Source organism: Rattus norvegicus, chromosome 18, assembly GCF_036323735.1.
Source record: "Rattus norvegicus strain BN/NHsdMcwi chromosome 18, GRCr8, whole genome shotgun sequence".
Classification (NCBI taxonomy): Eukaryota; Metazoa; Chordata; class Mammalia; order Rodentia; family Muridae; genus Rattus; species Rattus norvegicus.
The window spans coordinates 4204980-4229929 of NC_086036.1; the positions used below are offsets into that span (position 1 = coordinate 4204980).

A 24950-nucleotide genomic window follows, 5' to 3' on the forward strand; every position below is an offset into this window, starting at 1 on the left:
TTCCATCCGCCAGAGGTAATGGGAACATGAAAACTCTGGACTTCACTGGGACATTCTGAACCTGGTGGCAGCACTTAGAACTGGTGGCATATGATGCCGGATGAAGGAAGCGGGACCTCCAAGGCTGTCATTTGAAGGGTGTCCTGTCCCTGGCCCTCTCATCTGTTTTCTGACCACCCTAAGTGAGCAGTGTCTTCTGCCACTCCCTGTAAGCACAATGAAACTCAGCCTCAAGTCAAGGGGACAGCCAGCGTCTGAGTAAACCTCTGGAACCACAGGCCAATCTTTTGTCCCTCGTGTTTGTACCACATCACTGGTCACAGTGTTAGTAGATAAGTCACTAACACATCTCAGAACCCAAGGTACACAAAAGACTTTCATCAAAACTACTAACTTGGCCAAAGTATGCCTCAGGGGGAAGTTTCTGAATCCTTTCTGAAGGGCTGGGTAACACTGGGTCAAAGACGTGTGTGTGTGTGTGTGTGTGTGTGTGTGTGTGTGTGTGTGTGTGTATGGGAGAGCCTCCTGTAACACCCCTGACCACAAGGCCAACAGTTTTCCAAAGTTAAGTTTTCACCAACAGTGGGAGAGATCCTAATTGATTTGTCAGCTTATAGATCATAACGAATTATTTTTGATAATACAATCTAATTTTTGGCATATGGCTGAGAAAGAAGTGAATGACAATCCTAGATATTAAAAATCCCCCAAACTCCTACTCCCATCTGTTTATTAATGTGCAAAGAGTTTCTCAATCTTGGTGTCTATCAAAGTAACATAATTTTCCCAAAATTCCACTATCATTTTTGCAGTTGGAGATGGTCGCTCAGATGTGCAACTCTAACTGCACCAGATCACCTCACTCACACACAAACAGCATTCTATGTTTTATGCTGATGTTTTAGAACTGTTCCACCCATAATGCTGTCACTGCTATACTATTTAGAATAATGGCATTAGGTACATTTTGTGATGTCAAATACAAATAATCAATAAAATACTTTCAGAGATAAAAATTGGTTCAATATAATTAACTTCTGTAGGAAATAAAGAATAGAAATACAAATATAAGAGGATGGAACTTAATGCTTTGAACTATTAGAAAGCTCACTGCTTGTTTACTTAACCAACAAACAATGACAGCAAGGGCCTCTCCGTGGGAGTGGGAGTTGCCCCCTCAGATCCCTGCAGAGTGTTACAGAATTTTCATTTGTAAAAGTCACCATTCAACATAAAGCAGACCTTCATCATCTTAAGAGTAACTAAGCACTAAGGTCACGGTGCTACCTGCAAGCAGGGATGCCAAGGGATATCAAAGACAAGGGCTCTTTGCCCTGGCCCAAGTGCTGTGAACAGGCCTCCCAAAGCTAAACCTGCAGACAGGTCTGCTGACAAAGCCTCAGAACCCAGGGTCAGGAGAAGGGGACAGACTTAAGGAGACATTTGGACAAAGACAACAGAGCAAATGCTTCCGAGAGTGCTGGCAAGCAAGGCATTGCCTAATGAAAGCTTTAATCACAAAGAGATTTATATCGAATTCTAGTTATATAAAGTGTTCACTTCATGCAATGTAATCTGTTATTTGGTAACAAAAGCCTGTTCAAAAGAAAATAGGGGAAGAAAAGAAGAAGGACTGCATAGGTGTGAGAAATGTGAGATCCTATAGTTTTTAGAGACAAAGCAAACTATGGTGTCCTGGGGTCAGGAGGAGGAAGGAGCTTGTGAGCCCTGCTATAGGGGTGTTAGATCACGTAATAAGGTAATAAATACCCGAACTGAGAAAACAAAGACTCTCCTTACTGGTCACAGAATTAGACCCTACCATCCCTAGCAGATAAATCTCTCCTATAAGCCTTGTTTTATATTTTAATTTTTGAGGCAGGGTCTCATTGTGTAACCATAGCTGTCCTAGAACTCACTAGATAGACAGACTATTCCAATTCACAGAGGTCTGTCTACTTCTACCTCCTTTGAGTTTTAAAACCCATATTTCCAATTACACTACCCATCTCTGTATCAGCAGGCCATTAACTAAGAAATAATTGAGATCAGTGTTGAGCTGTGAGGCTGATGCCAGGTGCGCTCACACTCTGTCAGTCTGACACAGTGCACAGGGACAGTGTAAATAGGTCAACAGGACTTGGAGTAACATCTTCTCTGCTATTTTTAAAACTTTTAAGCCAGGCATAGTGGTGAAACTTTGTAATCCCAGCACTTGGGAGGCAGAGGCAGGAGGACTCAGAGTTCAAAGCCAGCCTAGGCTGCATACCAAGGTCCCATCTTGAGAAACCAACCAACCAAACAACCAACATTGTATTACCAAATTAAGAGACTGCATAATGTTCAAGGAAGAAATATAGCAGTTGAAGGCACCTACATGGCTTTTCAAACACCAATTGATTTTTAACAGATTGTAACAGATTGTTACATGTAACATTTTAATGTTGTACCGTGATTGTAACAGAATCAAGGGCATGATGTAAAAGGGGTTTTTAAAGAATTCTTTAAGGAGGTCAAAATGTATGAATGCTACTGTTATAAGTCTGACTTGTTTTCTTTGGGGCAGGGTATAACAGGTATACATTAGGGTGATTTATACAGAAAATACAATTTTAGCTAAGGCAATGCCGTTTGCACTACTCTGCTGTTGCCCAGCACTTCCGCTTTCTGACTCTTCCTGCAGCCTAGGAGAGGCCTCACATGGTCAGCACCTGAGAACAGTCCAGATGCTGGTGATGCCCCTTAAAGCCACGTGGATGGCTCTAGAACATCAGAGGTCACTTCCCAAGGCCTCAGTTCCTGCTGCTCTCTGCCCATGCGTTCTCAGCTTCAATCAGCCAGACCTCCACAGTGCCACCAACCCACAGCTGCTTGTATTTGCTCTCCTTTATCTATGATGCAGCCACGTGCTTATTTGCACCTGTAGCTCTGGCCTAAAAATAAAAGCACAGCCACATTCTGGAGAACAATGACAGGTTTGATCTAACATGACATCATCTCCTAACTTGGAAAGAGCTAATGTAGAAGGGAACTTGATAAGGACAAACAGGCACACTGTTGGTGACTCCCACAGACATCCCACACCTGCCGCCACCAGGAACCCGACATTGGCTGCGGCTGGAGACCGGCTCGGAAAAGAGCCATACAACAAGCTGTGTTTTCTATAATGTTCAGAAAGACCAGCCACACATGCTGTGTTAATACAAACTCCTTTCCTACATGGTTTCAAAGGATGTGGCATTGATTCTATAGAAACACAGAATAGTGTTCTCCAAACCATGGGTTTTGCTTAATCAGCAAGTTATGAAATCATTTTCATGAGCTGAAATCAGTATTGCTTTAACATTAAAAAAATCACTGTGGTAATGATAATCATCCTCTTGTGAAATTGGCTTTCATCTTAGAAGCACACATATACACAGAACTACATGTTATCTGACAAAGATAAATACATCTATTGAAGGTCTGAAAAATACTCCCCAGAGACACTTTTGTTAGTTATAAAGAGACTATTAGAGCCAGTAGCAAGTGACTTTTATTAGCCTACAGCATCATCTAATTTAAGTACATGTTTGCCATATGTTTGCTCTGTCTTAAGTCATAATATGACTGAAGGAGACTGAAGCCCACTTTCTGACTCTCAGCTGGTTTTTCTGCCGATATAAGAGCTACTCTGTATTGAGCACTGTGCTGGTGTAGCAGACACCTAGATGTTTCGTATAAACTACCTATCTTTGCATACATCTCTCAAGTTCGAGCCAGTCCCTGATCTGACGCAGGAGGCAGCCCTGGTCACAAGGAGTGGTATACCTTGCCCAGGTCTCACCTAAAGGAGTGGCCAGGCCAACACAAAAGTCATGAAATTATAGCTTCACAAAGCTTAGCTGAATTATTTTCTGTGAAAGATTCAGAAGACATTAATTTAAACTGACTGTTTCTGGGATGAGAAACATCCCAGAAAGTGGCACTTAGGAAGTCTCTGTTGACAAGGCAAAGGAGCACTAGGGGAATGCAGGGTGGGCAGAGTGGCTGAAGAGACTCTGGCACCAGAAGGGCATGTGCAGGGAAGCTTATGAAGCACACTAGGTAGTCCAGAGCGGCAGCATTCACAGTGTAATGCCCAGGCTGAAGCCTTGGCACCAGAATTATTGAGAGCCATGCTATTTAGTTACTATCGTTCTCAGTAGCCACACTAATAGCTGAGGTGTCATGCTAGGAAGAGGCTTCTAGCCTAGCATCAGGGGGCAGAGCATCCAGGAGGCAGTGCAACAGGAAACACTGCCACAATCTTCCCTCTCCCAGGATGGACCCCCTTCCCTGACAGTGCAGCAGAGACGATGCACATGTCTGTCACACTGCACTCACGGGCAGCACAGACGCTGGCTCTGCACAGAGCCCTAGCAAACAAGAGTCTACTTAGTGGGGTCTGTTCTAGGAGAGGATCTCTGAGGAGATATATGGGCAAACACAGATTTGGTGTGCCACAGGCTAGAAACATGTCCTTATTTTCCTACATGAAGGTCTCATGAAAGCCACATTAAATGGCGTAAAGTGTGACCCTGACTCTTCCGGGAAAACCTAATGTGTGGCTGAGGTCCTTACGATCATGGCTACTTCGGCAACTGTCAGGCCTCACCTGCATGTCCTCTTGTTTTTGAGACCCCTTCCCTCCCAAGGCTGTGCAGGCAGACAGGCTGCTGCTGGGTGCTGAGGACGCAGAGGCAACTCACCATCCCAATGCATTTCCTGAGGATGCTCCAGATGCTGAAGTCATTTCTGGAGAACATGGGTGATGGCAGGCTTGTTCTGGGGAAAACAAGAAAACATAGTTCATTTTGGAAAGAAAAACATGTTGTCACTGACCTGAGTGTAGGCACACACATGTACAGACATACTGCATAAATGTGCATTGCCACAGACATGGCAAAGCAGGGGCCACACTGGGTCAGCATTGCTCTGACCCCTGAAGTCTTCAGAGCAGATAGACAGGCCCTTTGTCTTCAGTGCTGTGATGACTGCAGTCCCCTCAGTCCTTCCTGATTCCCAGAAGGCTGATCGCCTCACTCTACAGAACCCCATATGTGCTTCCGTGTGTATCTCTCTGTCTTCTGACTCAACACCCAGTAGCCATCCTGTGACCTAACAAACTAGCACACTCTAGCCAACTGCTGGATACAAAGTGCCATCCTAAAGCACTTTAGGAATTAAGTGAGCAAATACAAACAAATGATCAAAACAGAAGCACAGCTGAAGCCCCGCATTTCACAATTCAACCTTGACCAGGGCACTGACATGAAGAGAAACCGAGATCTCTGTACATCAGAGATTCTTTAAAAAGCAAACCTTGACAGGGGGAGTGTTTTCAAGTCCTCTGCAGGGAAAGAAGCAAGACAGACCGTGCTTTCAATGATAGGGGTCTCCAGCTTGGATTTCAGGCACTTGGAAGTCTGGCCTGGTAGGCAGGGTTCCAAGCCCAACCCAGAGATCAGAACAACAGTCCTATGGTAGGGAAGGATGAGTCGGCCAGGTCAGCTTTCTACAGCAGGTGGCAATAACTCAGCTCTGCCAAGGGCACAAGAGCTGCCAGAGTTCGAGCTGCTTTCTAAGAGACATTCACATGTAATACTCAAAGCACTATGATACATGCTTATAATCCTAGCACCTGAAGTGGTGAGGCAGGGTGACTAATGAACAGAGAGGTAAATCTGTCTCCAACAAGAAAGCAAGGGGCTGGAGAAGGCTGAGCAGTAAACAGCACTGGCTACTCCTCTACAGGGCTTGGGTTCGGCTCCCAGTACCCACATGCTGGCTTACAAGCCCTGGAACTCCATTTCTAAGGAAGCTGACACCTTCTGGCCTCTACAGCCACCAGGCACACATGTGGTATGCTGACACGCCCAGGCAAATACGCATACATACAAAACACATTTAAAAAGAAAACAACGGGGGGTTGGGAATTTAGCTCAGTGGTAGAGCGCTTGCCTAGGAAGCACAAGGCCCTGGGTTCGGTCCCCAGCTCCGAAAAAAGAACCAAAAAAAAAAAAAAAAAAAAAAAAAAAAAAAAAAAAAGAAAGAAAGAAAAGAAAAGAAAACTACCACCAACAAAACTCAAAACAGCCAACAAAATTGTTACCTTTGAAAAACCCCTACGTCAATTTGAACTATAATGGGATTTTCAGTTTGAAAACAAATACTACTTAAAAGCTGCCATGGTAAAATTCTTCTAGCTTTCTTTCAGGAATATATATGGTTCATTCAGGAGAGCCTTCAACCAGCCAATATGCTAGAGTGGTGGCCACAGCCAGTATTTAAACCACATCCTCCATTCACCAAGACTACCAATCTCTGCGGCATGGACAATACATCCCGGGCATAGAACCCTAACACTGTCGCCATGAGAATTTCTAATACCGTGTTAGCCATGTACATAAGCATGCACATGCCTCTCCTCTCCTGTCTATGGGGCAGACTAGAGTACAGGAGCACCGTATCAATTGTAAACGTCATACAGACTGAAGGGTGCGGGTCCATGAGGATTTACATGAGAGTACAGGTGGGACCTACTGTTCCGACTAAAGACAAGACCAGAGGCGAGGAAGGCAACAGAGGTCTGGAAGTATGTGTCTGTGAGAGGCCTGCCATATACCCAAGGCTAGTTTCATAGTCTATGTAACTCCTGGCTGGTCCTGAACTCAATCTTTCTGCCTCTGAAGTGTTGCGATTACAAGTATGTACCACCACCCTGGATCTCAGAGGCATTTTTAAAAAGAGAAGCAGATAAGGGACCTCAAGTTTGGTAATTATTTACTATTAAGAAATTGCCATAGATTTGCCTGCCACTAGAGGTCCCAGTTGGGATATCCTCTACTTTTCCTTTTGTGTTATTTTATGAAAATATATTAATTACTTGTTTATGAGGAAGGCAAATTACCAGCAAAGATATGTATTCCAAATAAAACTAGAGAGCAGAGGTGGAAGGAATTCTGAGTGGGAATTTATTCTACAGATGGCTGGTTCTTCTGTGGGATACGCAGAGCCAGATGCAAACCCTTATTAGCCCACACTGTGCTATGAGTTGGTTAGAAACTATGAGAAAAATACCGTCCTACAAGAATATATGCTGTGCAGAAGTCTTGGCTTAACAATGACCTTAGAGTCATTGCTCATGACCCAAGGCTGCCAAGGCTGCCAGGAAGACAGGTGCAATGGCAGACTGTGCAGGGAGGCACACAGCCAAATGGCCCCCAGAGCCAGACAGACCGGGACCCAGATCTGGTGCCATTTTCAACAGTCTCCTTAGCATTGCTATGCAGGAACACTTACCAGAGCCCAGAGAACGTGTCTAGAAAACTAACTGGTAGTGAAGGGAATGTGTATTCTGGAAGAACACAGGAAGAAAGAGGTTAGGGGACAGGAGGCACAGAATGGGTCCTGGTGTATGCCACTTGGGGTGACAGGTTTAAACACCCTGCAATGCCCTTACTGTGCCATCTTCCCTGAACCTGCCTCATTTACCCTTCTCCACAGCACAGGTAATGTGATATCTGCACAATTCTTGTCTAATCCGTGACTGCTACCCAGTTAGAATGGAAGTCCCAGGAGATCGGGTTATTGACTGCTACAGCAGACGCCTAACACGGGGCCTAACACAGGGGACAGTGCTTGCTGGATAAACTACAGCAGACGCCTAACACGGGGCCTAACACAGGGAACAGTGCTTGCTGGATAAACTCTGGGCTGTACACACAGGGGAGAGTGCTTGCTGGATAAACTACAGCAGACGCCTAACACGGGGCCTAACACAGGGGACAGTGCTTGCTGGATAAACTCTGGACTGTACTCACTTTTCTCTTCTGCAAAGTATTTGGGTTTTGGTGTATCCAAGACAATAGGAATCACACTACAGATGTAAGCAGACATTAGAGAATTGGTCTAGGGGGAGAGAGATTCTGTACATCTGAGGAAGGGTTTCTGGCAGAGGCTGCATCAGGCACAGCATAGAAAGCTGACTTGTTCCAAAGGCCAGGAGTGCTGTCCTCCTGGACAGCCTCCAGAGAACAAGATTGGCCACACAGAGCTATCTACCCAATGCCGATGTGCAGCCATTCCTGCTAGAGAACACTACATATGATTTCAAATGTAGCAAGATCCAGGTTAATCAAGTAAAAAGGTAAGAAACAAACTAATTTTGGTCTTTTGGCGGGGGGGGAGGGACGACGACTATAGAATGACCCCAGAACCTCTTATGCTGACCACGTGGCTCCTGGCCAGCAGCACTTCTTATTCTGCAAATTTACGAGGAGAAACTTAGTTGGAGGACTGGGCAATGGGGCATGCTGAAGGGTACACTGGGTTCCCGGTCCTGTCCTGAGTCTCCAAGTCAGAGGCCCAGAACTAAGAGTGACAAGGACCAAAGACTGAGTCCTAGGCAACTAAGAACCAAATAAACTTTCTCACAAGTTTTACTTCACAAGTTTTAAAATGTATCCATTAAGAATATCTTACATGCATATAATATACTTTGATCATATTCACCCTCCAACTCCTCTAGGAATACCCCACCATGTTTTCCCTTCCAACTTTATGCCCCTCTCCAAATAATGCCAAGTCCCAAAACAGTCCAGCTAGCTACAGGAAGAAGGTCAAACAAATAGGGGGCATAGCCCTGGAAAGACTCTTCCTCTCCCAGCAGCCATCAGGGGCTGGTAGCTCTTAGGTATGGGTGGGACTCAGTGAGCCCCCCACCTGTGCATGAATGTGAACTGGCTTGACCCTGAGAGATATCAGCAGGAATCAGCTACTATACAGAGGAAGCTAACACGGAAAGGAAGTGCTGCGGCTTGAACATACAGGCAGCTGTCCTGGAGGTGCTGGATCCCAGTGAGTATTTCTTAAGATTGTGGAGGAAGGGAAATAAATTGCTCAAGAGTGCAAAGGGGATGAGGACGAGATGCCAGCTCACATCCTGCACAAGGAAACGCTAAATCTGCAGAGCCCATGCTCAGAGGGAGGGGAGATTTAAATAAGGATATGGTAGATTACTTTCAACTTATTTGTATCATACACTTCTCTATATTAAGATTTCCATCAGGACTATGCTACTGGATGGCAGTGCTAGCTCAAGACAGGAGTGAGAAGGCTTCAGCAGGGAGTACAGAGCAGCTATTCTCTTCCCCTCAAGTCCATCTGAGGGTCATTATCTTGCAGGCTAAGAAAGAACAATGCACTGTACCAGGGCTGGCAGTGTTCTGCCTGGCTCAGTTTTGGACCTTTGAATGAGAAGCCTCCTTAGCTTGTTTTAACTGTGTGATGGTGCTGTCTCTTCCTGTCCCACCATGATCCCCTGTTCCACACGCTGGCAGACAGAGTCTAAATGAGCTGAACCAAATGAGTTTATGAAGTCTGACTAAAGAACGCTGACCCCAAAAATCTTTCTGAGAAAAACTGTGCCAGGGCCTGTAAGCAGTCTCCTATTTCCTACCTCCAAGCTTGGACCCTTCCTTGGACAGCTGAAACCTGAAGAGACTGTCCTAAGTCAGGTCTCAGAAATTCACGATATGCAAAGACTGACCCATCTGCAGACCCCCCGCCCTCCTGTTTGCGACCCATGGACACGCTGAGCACACAGCACTTGCTCAAGAGACTCCTGGCAGAGGCAATAATGATAAAACAGGACAGATAAGACTAGGCTTCAACTAGAGCAAGGGGCACAGGGTGCGTCATCCGTCCACAGGCATTCCCTGGCTCCCAGGGCCACTGTGAACACAACTGTGTCATGAGGACGGCCATGCAAACGCTGAAACCTCAGCACCCCTGGGTGAGAGTCTGCTTCAGTGAGCGTCTGGATGCACATCTGGGACAGAACCAGTTATACTGCACTCCTGCTACTAGCTCACTCAGAGCCTTAGGATCTCCCAATGCAAGGGCTGCTGCTCACCGTACAATTATCTCGTCGCATTTGGCAGGTAGATATGTTAAATACTTGGCTCACTACCTACTTGGGAGGTGATTCTGTTTTATGATTTGTAAAGTAAAACATTCCCTAACCAACTACATATATTATCACTACAATGAGTATAAAACAAACAGCTATCTCTCAGTACTGTCAAGACATGATATAAACCCAATGGGCCCTAGGTATGGCTAAGTGTAGGGGCTAAATCATTTAACTCACAAAATTTGGCGTTCTTGTACTTTCAGGAATAAGAATTCTGTATCAAGCCTGAAGCACACAATCTTCACAAATTTACAAAGAGGTTGCCCTGTCTACCCATGCCCACGCCTTGGGAAATCAGACACTTCATACTAACTCATCAACTGGCCTGGCCTTTCATGGCTGCCCCACAGACCTGTCCTGAGGTCAAGGGTGGGAGCTCTTCTGCCTGTCCTCACCTCAGCCATCACAGCCACAAATAAGCACCAGTTGTTCTCATAGTTAAACTACACACAGCACTGACCCTAGGTATCAAGTCAGGCCAGGGTTAGAGTCTGATTCATACAAAGATGAAGTCAAAGCCAGACAATGGCACAAGACGTTACACTGAGAAAGTATGGCACCCATCACAGAAGAAGTCCAGACAGTGGTACAAGACGTTACACTGAGAAAGTATGGCACCCATCACAGAAGAAGTCCAGACAGTGGCACAAGACGTTACACTGAGAAAGTATGGCACCCATCACAGAAGAAGTCCAGACAGTGGTACAAGACGTTACACTGAGAAAGTATGGCACTCATCACAGAAGAAGTCCAGACAGTGGTACAAGACGTTAAACTGAGAAAGTATGACACCCATCACAGAAGAAGTCCAGACAGTGGTACAAGACGTTACACTGAGAAAGTATGGCACCCATCACAGAAGAAGTCCAGACAGTGGCACAAGACGTTACACTGAGAAAGTATGGCACCCATCACAGAAGAAGTCCAGACAGTGGTACAAGACATTAAACTGAGAAAGTATGGCACCCATCACAGAAGAAGTCCAGACAGTGGTACAAGACGTTAAACTGAGAAAGTATGGCACCCATCACAGAAGAAGTCCAGACAGTGGTACAAGACGTTACACTGAGAAAGTATGGCACCCATCACAGAAGAAGTCCAGACAGTGGTACAAGACGTTACACTGAGAAAGTATGGCACCCATCACAGAAGAAGTCCCAGGAAAGAAACATTAGAGACAATTACGGTTCATCCTGGGTTGTGTCTGTTGATGTGGCAGCTGCTCCATTCTCAGGGAAGAACTGGGAGAGGAAAAGGGCACCTCAAACACACTACAGTCTTGTCCCTCAGAATGCTACAAACACTGGTCATTACAAAGAAAGGGAGAAAGAAATAAAAACAGACAAACAAAATCTGACTTAGTTCCTGTTGTTTTCTCCCCAAACCACCAATCCTAGAGTAACAGCACCAGAGGGCAAAGATTCAGATGAAATCCACGACTAAGAAATCAAGAAATGAAGTATTATACAAAGACAAGTTAAGTATGAAAATCAGTACAGACTATGAAAATGGGATGAGGAATACTTATGAAAACCAAAGTGAAATGGCGGCCATGACAGACTCAACAAATCACACAGCTCGACCAGGAGCCATGCCAGTACAACAGAGCAGGAAGGACTATAAGGTGCAGGAACTGGGGGGGTACCAGGAGTTAAAGGTTTATTTGAGGACTGGGGCAAGGGGTGGGGGAAAGGTGGGTTCGTTGATAGGTAAATAAAACTAAGAACTTATGAAGAAGGCATGCAGAAATCACTAGTTTGTAAACTAATTATAAATGTAATTTGAACAAAAGGAGTTTGAACAGTGGTACCCCCTCGTGAATAGGCACTGTTGCTCCCAGAAGACAGGGTTATCACAATAAAAATTTCAGTCTGGGCACGAGTACCTTATTAGGAGACACTGCCCAGAGGTGACAAAGCCACTCAAAACAATGTCTATTACTCTTGGTCACTCAGTATAACTAGTTGGTTACAGGGCATAAAGAAATCAGTCATGAACTGACCAGATTTTTACCATGCTAGCAGGCGCTATGCAGGCCACTGGGTGAGAAAAGACGGACATCTACAGTCTTGTCCAGCACTGGATCCTGTATGCTACATGCCAACCTGTCAAGCCATATGCTATAATGACCCAGCTAATACATGGGCAGTCAGCCACTGACTGAATCTGAGGCAAGCTCTGTAGAAAGGATTCCGATTCTGTACTGTGAAGACCCATGGCTAAGGAAGTCATAGGTCCTACCATGGAGCCTACTATAGTTTGTTTGCTTTGTTTTTTGTTTTGTTAAAAGGCCCCATTGTCAAACTGCATTCTAAATATTTCACCTTTAAACCCATGTATGCTACTTTCAACTTTGGTCAGGGGTCATCTGTTTTACAGTGGGAAGTGGTTAATACAATGACTTAGAACAATTCAGAGTACTGAGAGGAACTCAGTGATGGTGAACATTCTGCCAGAGATGGTGTGTCCACATTAACTTCACTGACCCAAGGTCCAGTGACTATCACAGCAGAGGGGACAGTGAGGAGGAGTGCTGAGAAAGGATATTCCTACATATGATGACCATGGCACACACGAGCTCACTACAGCTACAGTTACCTAAAACTGAGAGCCAAAATTCCAGCTTGGGTGGGGGAAGGAAGCACATGGCCGGATCCAAGCTAAGGGTACCTGCCAACTGGAAAGAGAGACTTGCTTATCCTTGAGCAGTAGCCACCAGTAAGCTGCCCCACGCCCAAGTAGCTGACCCCACACCAGACACTTATGATCAACACTAACTGGACTCAGGGATGAATCATATTTTAAAAAAAAAAACAAATAAAACAAGTGTGAGGGAAGACATTAAGCTGTGAAGGAGGCGTATAGATGCTTGTGGTGGTTTGAATGAGAATGGCTCCCACAGGTTTGTATGTTTGAATGCTTGGTTCCCATGTGGTAGAACTGATTGGGAAATTGGGAAGGATTAAGATGTGTGGTTTTGTTAGATGGGGTGTATCCCTGGGACCAGGCTTTGAGGTCTGAAAAGACTCCTTCAATTCCCAGTGTGTTTTGCTGCCCATTTGCAGATCAAAGAGTTCTAGCTCTTCCTGCTGCTGAGTCTGCTTTGCCATTGTGGACTACAACCCTCTGAAGCTGTAAGCCTAAATTAACACTTTCTTTTATATGTTGCCTAAAGAAAAGTAGTTATTACAGGGTCACACTAGGAATCAGAACAGGGAAGTAGGGGTGGACATTATCAAGATACATTATGTATATTGTCTTAGTCAGGGTTCCTATTCCTGCACAAACATCAGGACCAAGAAGCAAGTTGGGAAGGAAAGGGTTTATTCAGCTTACACTTCCACATGGCTGTTCATCACCAATGGAAGTCAGGACTGGAACTCACGCAGGTCAGGAAGCAGGAGCTGATGCAGAGGCCATGGAAGGGTGTTTCTTACTGGCTTGCTTCCCCTGGCTTGCCCAGCTTGCTTTCTTATAGAACCAGTCCAGGGTTAGCACCACCCAGAATGGCTGGGTCCTCCCACCCTTGATCACTAATTGAGAAAATGCCTTACAGCTGGGTCTCATGGAGGCATTTCCTCAATTGAGCCTCAATTGAGGCTTTCTCTGTGATAACTCCAGCTTGTGTCAAGTTGAAACAAAACCAGCCAGTACATATACAAAAAATTCAAAAATATTGTTTAAAAAAAGAAGCCACAGTAACAAAATAACATGGTACTGTCATAAAAACAGACATGAACATCAATGGAACAGAAGATCTAGATAGCGCTGGACCATAATCATCTGACGTTTGGCAGAAACACCAAAATAGTCTTTTTAGAAAATGGTACCAGAAAATCTGGGTCCTATTTAACGAATTGCTCCTAGAAGCAATTCTTCAAGCTTTCTTTGTTGAGTCCTTTCCACAGCTGCAAGAGGAAAAAATATATCTTAATCTATGGCAGTGGCTCTCAACCTTCCTAATGTTGTGACCCTTTAATACAGTTGTGTGGCCCCCAACCATAAAATTACTCCATTGCTACTTCATAGCTGTCATTTGCTACTGTTATGAATTGAGAAAATGCCTTACAGCTGGGTCTCATGGAGGCAGCAGAAAATCTGGGAATTAACATATAGAAGAATGAAACTAGATCTCGATGTCTTACTGTGCTGGTTGAAGTGTTGACAAGCTAGAAATACTTGGAAAGGGCATTTAAATTGAGGAACTGTGTACATGAGGCTGACCTGGGGGCATGTCTATAGCGTGTTTGTCGTCACTGTTAACTGGTGCATAATGACCTAACCTGCCGGGGTGCTGCAGTCTCATGGGCTGAACCCTGTGCTATACACACATGCTCTTAACTGCAGAGCCATGTATGTCTCTCTCTGTCTCTGTCTCTCTATCTCTCTGTCTCTGTCTCTCTCTGTGTGTCTCTGTCTCTCTCTGTCTCTCTCTGTCTCTCTGTCTCTGTCTCTCTCTGTCTCTCTCTCTCTCTCTCTCTCACACACACACACACACACACACACACAGACCATAAAACACAAAAGCCAAAGTATTTAAGCAAAATATTAGTAAGACAGATAAACGCCCAAACAAAGCAACTTGAAACAAAAGGTCCACAAAGATACCATGGGAACCAGGTCTAACCCGGAGTGTGGTTAATATGGGCCCAGCAAGATCCATTACAAAACACTAATGTTTCCTTTTCAAGTGGGTATCAACTGCAGGTAGCTTCTTGGATGTGGGTAGGAGCCACTGTGGTAGTACCATCAGTGTACTCCCCTCTCTCACTCACGGTACCCCTATCTGGCCTGAATATGTGCAGGAACTAACTGTGCAAGCTCACAGTCCCCGTGAGTTCACATTGCATGGTCCTGTTGTGTCTGGGAACAGTTTCCTTCATTCCAAGAGTCTCAGGTCCCCTGCGCCTTTATGACCCTTTCTAAAGCTCAATAGCATGTCTATTATTTATTCATTTTAACATGCCATTGATCATGAAGTCCACCCTCCTCAGAGAAGACAGAGAACTCCAGGTGGTTTGCAATAAGCAGAGCTTTCACAAAATCTGTAACATGAGAATATCCCTGAGCAAACTTCAAATGAGCTTTAAGGATGGAGTGAGAGTCCGAATACTAATGCTCTCCCCACAGTAGACTGTCAGTCATCCAGCAGGAACCTTATCACTGAATCGTCATACAGTCCTGTCCACTGAGCACTCCTATGAAATGGGATTCATTATTACAGAGCCTGACCTCTCTTACAGGTCTCATTTCCACTGAGGACTGTGAAACCTGAGCTAGTAACCAAACAGTGTATGGTTAATGTCTGTACTTAGGGAACAGAGTCGGCCATGTTTCTTCCAGCTCTCACTAGTCCATTGTGAAGACAATGTATGTAAGCAGTACATACAGAGCAGTATCGTGAAATGATTATGCTCTGTAAACTCCATTTAATAGTTATAAAGCGAGCATTTAAAAATGAATATTGTACACCTAGGTCCGAGTTTGTTTATTTTGTCAACTTGAAACAGCAGGTGAGAAGCTGCCCCCAACAGAATGGTGGAGGGGGGTGGCAAGCCTGTGAAGCATTTTCCTGGTTCATGATTGATGTGCAAGGGCTTGGCAGCACACAGGTGTGGCTGGTGCCACACCCAGGCAGGGACCCTAGAGGTATATACAGAAGGAGACTGAGTAAGTGACGAGAAGCAAGCTAGCATTAGTGCTCCACCATGGCTTGTGCTCAGCTCTTGTCTCCAGGTTCCTGCCCTAATTTATTAGTGAGAGACAGTGATCTGAGATTTGTAAAATGAAATAAACCTCCCATCCCCAAGTGGCTTTTGGTAATATGTTTATCCCAGCAACAGAAATACTAAGTCAACATAAGGGTAGGAACTACTAATCAAACACTTGCTATAATAATACAGGCACAAATGCCATGAATTGTCAAATGTACTTTTAAGTGTGTGGTCAAGGGCTGATGAGATGGCTGGACAGGTAAAGATATTTGCTACAAGCCTGTCAACCTAAACTAGATCTCCTAGGACCTCACATGGTGAGAGAGAACAGACTCATGTTACCCTCTTCCTTCACACACTAGAGCACACATTCATCCATGCATGCATGCATTCATGTGTATTCCCGAGCACGCGCGTGCACACGCAGACACACACACACACACGCGCGCGCGCACATGATAACAATGTGCTCACATCCATGTTTACGTCTAACACTCGGTTAGGATGTAAAGCATTTCCCAGGGTCACGTGTGTAAAGCGACCGCCAACATAGAGCAGATAGTGAAGGCGTTATTTCAGGAAAACCATCTCATTTTGTAGCCTGAGGGATTGAATTGAATGCACAGCTTAGCAATTTCAGTTTTGGATGATGGTGTGGCAAAGGTGTCATTTTCTGAATAATCTGCATAACCATAATAAAGGTTTGGTAACTAGCTCTTTAATGTTACTTTTTATGACTGATATAAAAGCAGACAAGAACATGGGCTGCACTGCCAGGGCCATTGAGAGAGCTCTGTGCAAGGAAGACAGGTATTCTGGTGAGTGGGTCTCACCAAGGGTCCCAGGACAGCCCAGCCCAGGATCTACAAACGAGAGTGCAAGTCTCCGTGATAACCACTAGCCTGAGGAAGTTAAATTGTTTGAACAAGCACTGTGATTAGGGCTATCGAGGAGGTAGCACTTGCTGAAGTCTCTTTCCTTCCTGCCATTCAACAATTCGCAGGCTGTGGAGGGTGAGGAAGAACAGAACCTAAGACTCACGCATTTGCATGCTTGGTCCCAGTTGGTGAAGCGGTACAGATGGATTGAGAGGTATGGCCGTGCTGGGAAGGTGAGTCACTGGGGGTGAGCTTCAAGGTTTGTAAAGGTCCATGCTATTTCCAGCGTGCCCTCCAACTTCCTGTTTGCAGCTGGGGATGTGAGCTCTCAGATGTTCCTGCTCCATGCCTTCGCTCTGCCATCGTGCACTTTAACCCTCTGGAACCATAAGCACAATCAAGTGCTCCCTCTCCTAGGTTGTCTTGGTGTGGGGCTTCATCATAGCAACAGATAAATACACTGGGATTCCTCAGCATGTGACTGGAGCCAAAATTCCAGGCCAGTTCTGTCCAAATACTGTTATCCATTTAATTGACATGATTGCATAGAACACGCTTGTAGACGTCACACTTAGCTTGAATGTGCTTTAGGCATTCCGTTGACATCATTACGTAAAACTGACTCTTGTCTAGACCTCGGGTCACCTCTGCTCACCAACTACATCTCTGGGAGATGTGCAGCAGGGCTCCTCCATCAGAATGGTGTGGAGCTTAGCCACGCTGTCTGTGGGCAGCAGGATCTTAGAAGGAAGGAGCTCCAGTGTGCTAACTCAGGACAATGAGGTCAGCTAGCCCCACTCCTCCCACTTCTCACAGCTCTGCCCTTCATCTCCACTTGTCCCTGCCAATCACTGCACTGCAGTCCTCCTGGGGGCCAGAGAGCAGCTGTCCTCTGCCTCCTAGTGCTACCTCGGCTTTGGCATAGAACAGGCACTCGAGGTTCAAAAGTGCATGGTCCTACTGCCTTTAAATTAAAAATGGATCCTGGGGGAGCAATAGTAATAATATGGCTCACTTAACAAGTGCGCTGAGAATGCATCTGCCCCAGGCCCTGTCTTGAAGAGGACTCCAAAAATCAGCTTCTTCAACAAACTTCTTGCTTCCTCTGAACAAGTGACTACTTCATGTTATTGACCATTCCGTATGAACTGACAAGAGAAATGAGACACCAGTACACCTGAGCTGCACCTAAAGTGAGCGTGTGGACCCATGCTCAGCATGTTGCTACACCTGTGAACCTTTGGTACTTATGGGGCATGACAGAAAAGTCCCAAGCTTCATTCCTGGCCTCCACATGCACACAACTCTCTCCTCCCCTCCTTCTCACTCAGTTTTGTACTTTTGGAAATCCAATGGCATTGCCATATAGTTACCAGTTACATTAAGCCTCCAGTCTTAAGTTCTGCTGAGCCTGCAGTTTCCATCAGGATTGCAGGACACCTAAGTTAGTGCATGGCGTAAGATAAAGATAAATTTTATAAAGCCAGGATTTCTATCAGGCAAGGCTTTAGGATAAGCAAACCAGTCCATGGTCCATTTACAACATGTACTTCTTCTGTTGTCAATAAGAACAGGAACCCATATTTGTGCACTGTAAGGAGCTCTGGTGCCACCACGCAGGATCCTGAGACCCTTTCCATTTCCATCAGGAGACACAGGGAAGTTTAACTGGGGAGAACGCTGTCGGTGTTCAGGTAGAACACAAGGGCAGGTTGTAAGTGTGTGTGAATGCTTGAGAAGGACCCAGAAGTGGGTGAAGACAGGACATATATAATAATTACATGTGAGCAAATGAGTGATGCCATTGAAGAAGAGCCACCAAACCAGAGAGGCACCGGCTCACAGCTGTGAACACGGATGCAGGTGAGGGTGAGGGCAGGCTGCACTCCCGCAGGAGGGCAGCACAACATACCTGTGGGAAGTAGCACTGAATAGACTATGCAGCCACATGTGCATGCCTCCTATGACCCGATAGTTCTAGCCCTGAGAGTGGCAAGCACAAAAACCATACCATAAAAGGATGCCTGTGAGAGCGATTACACAGAACCTCATTTCCAAGTTCAAACTGGAAAAGATTCTACACACCACCAAAGCAACAACAGGTATGTCCAACCATGGCAAACCACTCTCCAGCATGAAGAACAGCTGTTGATAATGCGGATGGATGGAGATGCCCCTTAGAAACATCATGGCAACATCATGGCAGGTGGTCAAAACAAGATTTACAGAAAGCACTGATTCCATCTGTAATCCCATTGATAGCAGTATACAGCAACAGGAAGGGAACAGCAGGTGTCCATGGAGGGTGTGGTGGTCTGAATGAAATGGCTCCCAGAGGCCCAAAGGCCTTGTTGGAGTAGGTGTGTCTTCTGTCTGAGAAAGTGTGTTACTTGGGGTAAAGTTTGTGGTCTCAGACGCTTAAGCCAGGCTCAGTGTTTTACTCTGTTCCTGGTGCCTCTGGACCCAGATGTAGAACTCTCAGCTCCTTCTCCAGCACCATGACTGCTTGCATGATGCCATGCTTACTGTCATGATGACAATGGACTAAACTTCTGAACAATAAGCCAGTTAAATGTTTTACTTTATAAAAGCTGCCATGGTCACGGAGTCTGTTCACAGCAACAGAACTAAGACAGGGACTGAGTGAAAGGCAGTTGTGGAATGTTGTGCAGTGAGGAAGTATTTCACATCTCGATTGGCAGGTTAGGTATACGTGAATGTATGTTTGCCCCAAATTCCCAACATACACTCCTGACTATGTGTGTTTCCAATGGTTTGACAGTCTGTTTTGTGCTGCTAAGAACACAGGACTAAACAAGTACTAACAGCCTTTAGTGGTTCATGGTTCAAAGGCTAAGCAAGGAAGGTGGCTGACATCTGGAAGGTCAACTACTGTGATATAATACAGCAAAGGTACCAACTGTGTGAGAGGCCTCTGAAACCTTAGCAGACCAGTTTCTGTTTGTGGTAGGCGGCAGTGAATATGAGGGCCCATAACTGGTTAAGGTGTGAGAAATGAGATACACACACAGGAACACATGCAGTCTCAGGACTATCCTAGAAGAGGGGAGGAAGATCTTAAGAACTAGAGGCAGTGGGTGTTTTCTTCACAATAGCTACAACAGCACATACGTGCTTAAGCCTGGTGAAATCCCACTGTGGAGGGAGAAGGTGGGCTCGACGTCCTACCCAATAGCTAAAGAGCTATTATTAATGAGGGAGAGGGAGAGGGAGTTTTCTCTAAGGGTGTGGCCTTTGGTACGTCAACCATGCTCCAATGAATGTCACACAGTTCAGCAGTATACTGGCAGCTCATCCTGAACTTACAGGGTTTTTAACAATGATGACGTAAGGTTGGGTGAGTATGGAGGGAGGGGTCTGGAGGGAGTGAGAGGAGAATGTGATCAAAGTACAGGTTTTAAATCTGTGGGTTTCACTGTGCACGCAAACCAAAATAGAACCTTCAAAATAATCTATGAATATACATTGAGGTTTGTGACCTTTTCTGGTCTTAGGATCAATTTAAATCTTACAAGTTATTGTGTCTCCAGAGAATTGACTTCCTTTTGATGTAGGCTATATTATTAACAAATCAGAAAAATTAAAATGTATACCTCTTTCATTTAGCAAGTTAATGATTTAATAACCACAACATCAGTACTGTTTAAAGCATACTCTCAGAAAAACACAAACAGCATCCTTCTCTCGGAAAGTCTTTAACACAGAGATTAACAAGTGAACTGGACCTCAAAGCTGTCTGTACTACGTTGTAGGACTTCATGCATCATACAGCTCAGAAATGCCTCAACACGCTAAGAGCTAAAGATGGGCAAGGGGCAAATGTTTTGGTAGAACTATAAAAGCTGTAGATCCTTTGAACAAGACCAGGAAGTCCAAAGACCCCACTTTCCCAAACCACTTCCATGAGGCTGGAGAGAGGGCCCAAGGGGCAGACCAACTGGTGCGCAAGCGCAGACCCTGGTGAACCTGGTATAGTAAGGAGTACACGCCTGCAGTCCCATGCTCACGCCTGCAGTCCCACGCTCCTGTGAGGCAGTAAGTAGCACCTGCCTGCAGTCCCACGCTCCTGGGAGAAGAGATGGGGAATTACTGTAAGCTCGCTGGCTTAGGTAGGCCAGGCTTAGGCAGCAACAAAAAAGGGACCCTGCCTCAAACAAGGACGAAATCAAAGACATATACTTGGGGTTTCTTCTGACCTCCACACAGAAACCATGGCGCTTCACCCATACTCACACACTACCAACAACAATGAAGAAGAAAGCCTCTGAAGCAGACCCCTTTGGTAGACAGGCGATCCCCTTCTTTCATGTGCTTAAGTGTTTGGCCTGCGTGTGTGCTGTGTGCATGCGGTGCACTTAGAGGTCATAGAAGGCACCGGATCCTCTAGAACTGGTGTTACAGACAGTTGTGAGTCACCATGCAGGTATTAGAACTGAACCTGGGTTCTTTGGAAAAGCTGCCAGTGCTCTTACCCACTGAGCCATCTCTTCAGCCCCTCACAGGATGTTTATAAAAAACTTTATATCATCCTGTGTGAGGTAATCCAGACCCAAAAGAACATGCATGGTATGCACTCAGTTATAAGTGGATATCATCCATAAAGTCCAGGATTAGCCACGCTACAATCCATAGACCCAAAGAACTGCAAATAACAAGAAGGGCCCAAAGGAGGATACTTCAGTCTTTCTCAGTGGGGAAATAAGATACATATCAGAGGTGGATGGAGGGAGAGGACTGGGTGAGAGAGAGGACGGGGAGGGAAGCAGGGAGGGGAGGGGGGTGTGGATAGGGTGTAGGGAAAGCAGGGGAGAAAGAACAGAAAAGACCTGGCCGGGGTGGAGGGCCCCAGGGAGTCTGTGGGGAGTGACATGGAGTCTGAAATGGCCACCTCTGGTAGTGAGGCAGGACTCCCAGCAGAGGGAGAAAGGGCAAGCCACCCATAAACCTTTGACCCGAAATGTGTAAGATGTGTGAGGACACTGATGAAGCAGAGACAGAGGGAAGGCCCAACCAATGACCGCCCAGATTGAGACCACCGTCTCCCCAGACACTATTCACCTTTCACAGAGCCTTGCTCTGTTTTGTTCAATTTCTGAATTATGGGGCTTGGGAGTTTTGTGGAAGAGTCGGAGAAAGGACCGAGGGATCCAAAGGACAGGGTCTCCACAGGAAGACCAACAGAATAAAGTAACCTGGACCCTCTGGGACTCCCAGAGAACGAATCACCAACCAAGGAGCAAGCATGGGCTGGACCTACCCCTCCTACACCCACACCAAGATGTGCAGCTTGGTCTTCACAAGGGTCCCCCAACAACTGGAGTGGGGGCTGTCCTGAATCTGTTCCTGCCTGTGAAATCCTCTCCTCTAGCCGGGCTGCCTTGTCTGACCTCAGTGGGAGAGGATGTGCATAGTCCTGCAGAGACTTGATGTGCCAGGATGGGGGGGATAACAGGTAGGGAGGGTGTCCCCTTCTTAGAAGGGGAGGGGAATGAAGGGAGGAGCTGTGGGGGGGGGGTGGGAGGAGGAGGACACAGAGTGGGAAGCAACATGAATAAATAAATGGGAAAAGAAAAAAGAAAAACTCTAGACATGGCAGAAACTTTGAAAAAATGCAGCAATCTATCCAAGCAACAAAAAATACTAATTAAATTCTACCATGATTGGGGTTGTATCAACACAATGTGAGGAATATTTACAATTACTATATCTCTGTGCAGTCTAGAAGTGGGTACTGGATCCCTGGAGCTGGAGTTACAGGCAGCAGAGAGCGACCTGACATGGGGGTCAGGAAAAGAATTCAGGACCTCTGCAGGAGCACCGAGTGCTACGTACAGCTGAGCCATCTCTCCAACTCCGCGTAACTACGCCCTTCCACTTACTGTAGAAGTGAGGATGGAAGTCAGGGCTTTGGGCTACATATGCACTCTATTGATCACCTACTCCGTCATCTCAGTATTTAAATCCAAGAGCAAAGCCAACCCCCTCAGAGTCGACAGGTAAGGAAGATGCAAGCTGACCAACATTTGAAACAACTCTCACACAGCCACAGGGTGTCTGCTCCAAAGTTCATGACTTAACCACAGGCTGTAAAATGCTGTCACTTCTCAATCTATGTAGCATCAATTAAAGTTTTGCTTATAATCGGAAATTTAAGATATTTAAAAGCATCTTACATATAAAAATATCTTCTACATTTACCATATTCAAATCATCTCAAAGTATCCATAATGTAGCCACTCAATTCCGGAACAGTCCCTGTCCCCGTCTTGGCAGAGCAGGCCTTCAGGTGGTCTTTGAAGATTATTACTATACTCTCCGTTCTTCATGACTGACACTGTCATGCACCACCCAGCTCGTCCCATGTGAACTGAAACATACGTAGGAAGCACACATTTCTGTGTCTCCTAATGCTCTCTGATCACTAGTTCGTACCAGCCGGGGAACTTATGGCTGAGACTGACATAAAGGTGAAAGGTTAGCTCAGCAGCTGGGAATCTAACCTGATCTAAGATGTCTTAAACTAAAATTAGCTTCACATTTCAGATAAACACCTAAGGCGCTAGACTATGTAACTTTTTATAGTTAGGCACCTTGAAATTTTCAAATAGCTGGTTTGCTCTTGAAGGATAATACTTTCATGTAAACACCTAATATTTGACTTTACTGTGTATTTTGATAAGAGGAGGCTATTTTCAATTTCTATAATGGGTGTGTGTGCACGCACGTGTGTGTGTGTGTGCGTACGTGCGTGTGTAAGATGTGTGCAGCTGCTTTTAGAGGCTGGAAGATAAAGCTGGACCTCCTGCAGCTAGACTAAGTGGTGAGCTGACCAGTACGGGTGCTGGAAACCCAACTCCAGAAGAACAACACATGCTCTTAATCGCTGAGCTTCTTCTCCAGCCCCTCACTTTGGATCTTATAAATTATATGTGTAGAATCTGATTATCACTTTCAAGACCTAGTTCTCTGAAGTGAATAAGCTAGGTTCACTTTATTAATTTTAATGAATTTAAATCACATATAAAATGGTATGCATCTATTTTTATAGTAATTTCTAAAACTTGGAATTCATTATAATGAGTTACTTCCCTCATCTGTTAGTTGATCACATAGCTGCACTCATGGGAGAGGAGGTAAGACTATCCGATCTTCACGTCAGAAGAACAGCTGGAATGTCCATCTGAGCATGCGTGCTGGTTTAGTGAGAAACATCAGTGTGGGTACAGGATTCTCACAGCCGGTTGCCTTCAGAGGTGAGCACATGTAGGAGGCAGGGAAAAGTGGTTCTTTCTGCTTACCCATGTCTACTGTCTAAGGGCCCATGTACTGAGCACCAGAGCTGTGATCCACTAAACTGAAGAGAAAGCTGATCTTTTGGGCCTAAAGGTCAGAGAAGGTGGGGCTGTGCACAGCCCTCGGCCATCTGTGTCTCCACTTTCCACTCCAGTGTACCAAAGCCTGCAGCATGCACTGCTGGGGCACAGCTCTTCCACAGCAGCTCCTGTTCCCAGAGGAGCTGAGGCTGTGTTGTTACTTGTAATTTTGTTGGTGTCAGAGTGAAGCCACTTTTCTTCATGACCTAGAAACCTATGCTAAGAACCTGAATGTACTCCAGGAGGGCTGGAAGCCTGGCTGTGGCACTGAGAGGTGAGGCGAGACCCAAGGAGCTTGCTTTCATAATGACGCCGAGTGCTTGGTGGGAACAAACAGTTGATCCCTGAACATAACTCTGCGATATGATGATTTTTTAATAGACTGTGAAGACACTGAAGACCAAGAGCGTAGATCTCTCTTTGAGATAAGCAGAAATTATTTAACAGCAAGTTACCAGAAGCAGAGAGAACGAGGGCAGAGGCACTCCCTACAAGTGTGCCTGCACTGCCTGCTGCTCTGAACTTTTCAGTCTAACTTTAAACCCACCTTCCTTCCCAGGGTGAGCATAACAACTCCTTTGTTCTGAGGAGTCCAACATCCTGTTGTAACTTCCTTTAATGATGTGTGAAGCTTCTGACTGCTTCTCAGCAGAGGGGCTGCTTCTAGGGCAGCTGAAGATCTGGCTCCTCCTGCTAGCTGGGCGTGCACAGCCTGTGGCAGGAGCTTCATTCTCCTGCTGACCACCACCCCTTTCTTAGAGCTCACTTCTGCTTCTGCGAGGTGACAGGGCCGTCAGCAAATGGCCTTCTGAGAGTCTGCTTCTGCTGAGGCAGGCTGTGTTGATCACGGAGGAAAACAGCCCAAAGGCTTGACTTTCACTAGTACTAAGAAAAGTGTATGTTACTGAGCAAAGCTATTTCCATTAAAATGGCATCATTTTAGCCCTTATTTGTGCATTCTTTCGAG

At 45.6% G+C, this 24950-nt stretch overlaps 1 protein-coding gene across 19 annotated transcripts in view; it reads right to left on the minus strand.

The window, feature by feature from the left end:
- The window catches only part of Osbpl1a (oxysterol binding protein-like 1A), a 204778-nt gene that overhangs the window by 26246 nt on the left and 153582 nt on the right, over nucleotides 1-24950 (minus strand). For all 19 annotated transcript variants that reach the window (XR_010059548.1, XM_063277125.1, XM_063277127.1 and 16 more), the window contains 1 exon segment: nucleotides 4731-4806. Coding sequence is in view for 18 of the 19 variants with exons in the window: in XM_063277125.1 (XP_063133195.1) it covers nucleotides 4731-4806 (76 nt within the window). In the remaining variant the exon portion in view is untranslated.